The sequence below is a fragment of the Teleopsis dalmanni genome, chromosome X (genome assembly GCF_002237135.1).
Source record: "Teleopsis dalmanni isolate 2A chromosome X, ASM223713v2, whole genome shotgun sequence".
NCBI classification, from domain to species: domain Eukaryota; kingdom Metazoa; phylum Arthropoda; class Insecta; order Diptera; family Diopsidae; genus Teleopsis; species Teleopsis dalmanni.
This window is the reverse complement of record NC_051848.1, coordinates 97,358,836-97,362,720: the sequence shown is the minus strand read 5'-3', so window position 1 is coordinate 97,362,720 and position 3,885 is coordinate 97,358,836. Positions and strand designations below refer to the sequence as shown.

Genomic DNA, 3,885 nt, shown 5'->3' with positions numbered 1-3,885 from the left:
AATGTGCAATAACTGTATCCAAACTCTTGTGTTTTAACAGAGTACTTTTAATAAATATTAACATCAGATTTGGCCTGTTAAACGAAAGCACATTATTTAAAATTCGCATTGCTAGGAGGAAAAATTGTTTTACTCGACGTTAGCCCAACCTTTTAAGTTAATAATGAGCTAATATCTTTTTCTTCCAATTTGTTTATAATTAAATTCCAAGATATTCAAAATCAAGAATATTAGTTGCTATTGTTAAAAGCGCCATTTTGTAAGTCCATAGGGTCCCATTCATATAGCACAGAATTATAATTCCTTTTAGGAATCTAAAAAAGTTTAATTAAATTTAAGCTTACCTTTCTTTGTGGACGGACTTGAAAAATTAATAGATCTAAAATTAATACTTTTTCTCGGTTCTTTCTTTCAAGTAACCTCATGCCCCGCAAATATTTATTTTCCAATTTTCATACACTTAAACTGTATTATGTCAACAAAAATATTTTACGCTTCTGTCAAATTTTTTAGTTTCAAGTGCTAATTTCCTGTTTTAGTTAATAATTCGAAAGACTATTAATATTAATAATAATAAGTTTTGAATAACAATCTGGTGGCAACCACAAGCGATTGCAATCAAGAACATACCTTTGACCTCTGTCAATACCAACAGTTGTAGTTTAGATGCCGAAGAAAGAAAAAAGGAAGAAGCAAAAATAGCGCTCATCTAATAATTTAAAATTGTAAGAAAATATCCAGTTATCTAATAATTTAGTATGGTGATAAAATTATCATTGTCTGATTATCTGATGATTGTTTAATATTACAATGAAATAACATTTAAAAACACTTACAACAACAATAACAATTAATAGCACTGTGCAATCAATATAAGATCTCTTTTTTATTTTTCAACGGTTCAAGATCAATTTGGGTCTGCTAAGCTTAAATTTGCAATCTATTTTTCACCTAGATATGAGAAGCTTTTAATAAAATTTTTTTTAAGAGATACAAATTTCACGTTATTAGGTTAGATTAATGACACTGTCGATCTAATATAATTCGCCAACTCCCATAGACTCTATGGGTCCATTAAACTGCCACTGCTTAACACAGACCTTCAGCTGTATTATATATGGAATCATTTTCAGATTCTTATACACCGTAGGAAGTTTTTTAATTTTACTACTAGACACCACTATGAGAAAGTTAAACAGGGTAAATGATTCTAGCTTACGCAAAGCTAAAAGAAAGATTTAAAAAAATATTTAAAAAGGGAAAGAAATCCTTTTGAAAGGAAGACCGTTTGGGAGAAGCTATAATCATTTACCCTGCTTTTAGCTGGAGCCGGGCAGCTATATAAGAAGTTTCATGTTTTAGTAAACTTCTTCGAATGACATGATAAGGTTTTTTACCTTTGACATCATTCCCAAACAGTCTTCCTTTCCTTTCAATCTTCCTTTTGTCTTTGATGGCATTATATATTTTTACTGAGAGATCTTTAAAACTCCTATTTTAAGTTATAAGATAATTATATCCATTGGCTTCTTTTGATGAAGTCAACGGAGTGATATTGAGAGACCTACTTTTTGATTTACATCCTTTAGAGCCAATTAATAAGAGCTTCCACTTCTCCTTCTATGTTCTTAGCAACTGGTGAAATATTAATTTTTTGGTAAATAACTTTTTTATGAACAAGCGTTGGGAAGAATTTTATTTTGAGTTCATGTTGATTGCACTGGCAACCTAAAATTTATGCACCACAAGACTACATATATTGGATTTAAAACTAATGGTGCAATGGACCACTCTATTATTGGGTGCTGTTAGTTGTAGTGTTGTTTTGCAACACTTCATTTCCATTTTTTAACACATTTGAAAGTAGTGCCTCAAGTATTTGTCTATTGATGGAAATATTCTATTTTCCATCAATATAGCAATGTATGCATTGCACCCATTTCTGTATTCACTGTCCTGCTTTGTAACATCAAATCAATAATGTCAATCATTTAAACGTCCATGACAGCATCTATCAGTACGTCTGTAATAGCTTTCGATAGAATATTATTGAAAACGCCTTCGATATCAGGGAAGGTTACTGTTACTACAACCATTTGTAAAGCAATCACTGCCGATTTTTCTTTTTTGTTATTTCACAAGAAACACCCTGTTTATGTGAGTAGATCCAAGCATATTCGTATCTGTAGTTGAGTCAAAGAGTAGGACACTTTTCGTCGTGTAGATATTTGAAAAACGTGAATTTCACAAATTCAACAGATATATTTACATAAAAATGTCTGTGAATTTGAAACTAAGAGATGATTACATAAATTTTCTGGGTGTTTGTGTATGTATCTTCTACTGTTTGTGTTTGTATTGAGAGAGATAATATGATTTGCATGGCTTATGTTTCAAATGCCACCGCAAAATATGCAAAAATGTCACGTTATATCAGTTAAAAAAGTGCTTCCCGCAAGCATTAGAGTTATGTATGTTCATTTTACTAGGGGGCTCAATTAACATATAACCAAGCCAATGTTCGATATTAGAAACCATATTATATTTCTGCGGTAAAGATTGAACATTAGGTATTAGCTGCTACAAAGTATAACCCTTTAGTTTTACGTCGGTATAAAAAATTGATATTGTGAAAAAAACAAAACTATAATATCTATAAACAAACCACCAATAAATTCAATTCTCTTTTTTAAAAAATTGACAGACTAAACTAGAATTCCCTCCCTGAATTATATATAAAATAAACTATAAACTATAAGCTTTAACCTCCACTATAGTATTTAGCGCTAAAATTTTGATTATGGAATAAAACTTACCTGTGTAAGCCTCATTGCTTAAGATCTGGTCAATCAATTCATATTTTTAATCAAAATATATTTATGTTAATATAACTTATATAAGATATAAGTTACAGTATAACACATACAACACAATCTGCACACGAGGCATCACCAGAAATACCAAACTGCTACTTGGGCTTTTTCTTCTTACCAGCATTTGGAGTCGCTGCAACTGGTTGTTTGGAGGGATCAAGTTGCTCAACGAGAATAACAAATTCATCAGTTGGTGCAATCAAAAACTCGTAGTCTTTAGTGGCAATGCGAAGGAAGCGCAACTCATCAATTGGATTGACTTCACGGACAGCATTACGCGCAATACAAACCAACATATCGCAAACATTGCTAGCCAGATCCTCGGTATTGTCATGATAAGTGGAGTATACCGATTCAGCGGTTTTGGCATTGTAGATTAAGCAGCCCTTAGCCTTCTGCATAATACGTTGTGTAGTGGGCATATGCTTCCGAACCAGAGTTGTCTACAATATAAAAAATTTGAAATAATTACCTACTAATAATAGTGATTCAAGTTAAAGTAAGAAAAACACATACAAAGAAATCTTCCTCGACAGGTGCAGCTAAGTCCTCCATTCTAGCAGTAAAAACGAAACTTCTTGAATAAATATCAGTTTTTAAATGACTTTTAAAATTATCTAATGAATATCTAAATTTTTTTCAAAAAACTGAGCCAATGTGATTAAAATTAATGACACTATGTTTAAAATTTGAGTGTTAAAGATGTATGGATAGATGGATTACTAAATATTTTGAATGAATATTGACATGTTAGATTTTCTTTTCTAAACAAATCTTAAGTGGCATTATAATTAAATAATGTTTATTTCGCAAGATATATGTGAATTTTTTTTTAAAGTACAGTGCATTTATTTAACAGTAAATTAAATTATACAAAACTGATGCCAGGTCGATACCATGTGATGTGAAATAACCCACATGCATTTAAACTATTGCGTACGGCTTCTGACTTCATCATTTTCAATTTGACTGACACTTATTTCTGAGCTTCTTTTTTAAAATAAATATATCC

General features: G+C 30.9%; 1 protein-coding gene across 1 annotated transcript; it reads right to left on the bottom strand.

Annotated features, from left to right (window-relative positions):
* Positions 1-2,853: 2,853 nt before the first annotated feature.
* On the bottom strand, positions 2,854-3,504 carry LOC119662699 (dynein light chain roadblock-type 2-like). The gene is made up of 2 exons (XM_038072393.1): positions 3,390-3,504; positions 2,854-3,316 (listed from the first exon to the last, which is right to left on the bottom strand). The coding sequence occupies exons 1-2, from the start codon at positions 3,426-3,428 to the stop codon at positions 2,969-2,971; spliced, it is 387 nt and encodes a 128-aa protein (XP_037928321.1). The 5' UTR covers positions 3,429-3,504; the 3' UTR covers positions 2,854-2,968.
* Between the last annotated feature and the right edge of the window lie 381 nt (positions 3,505-3,885).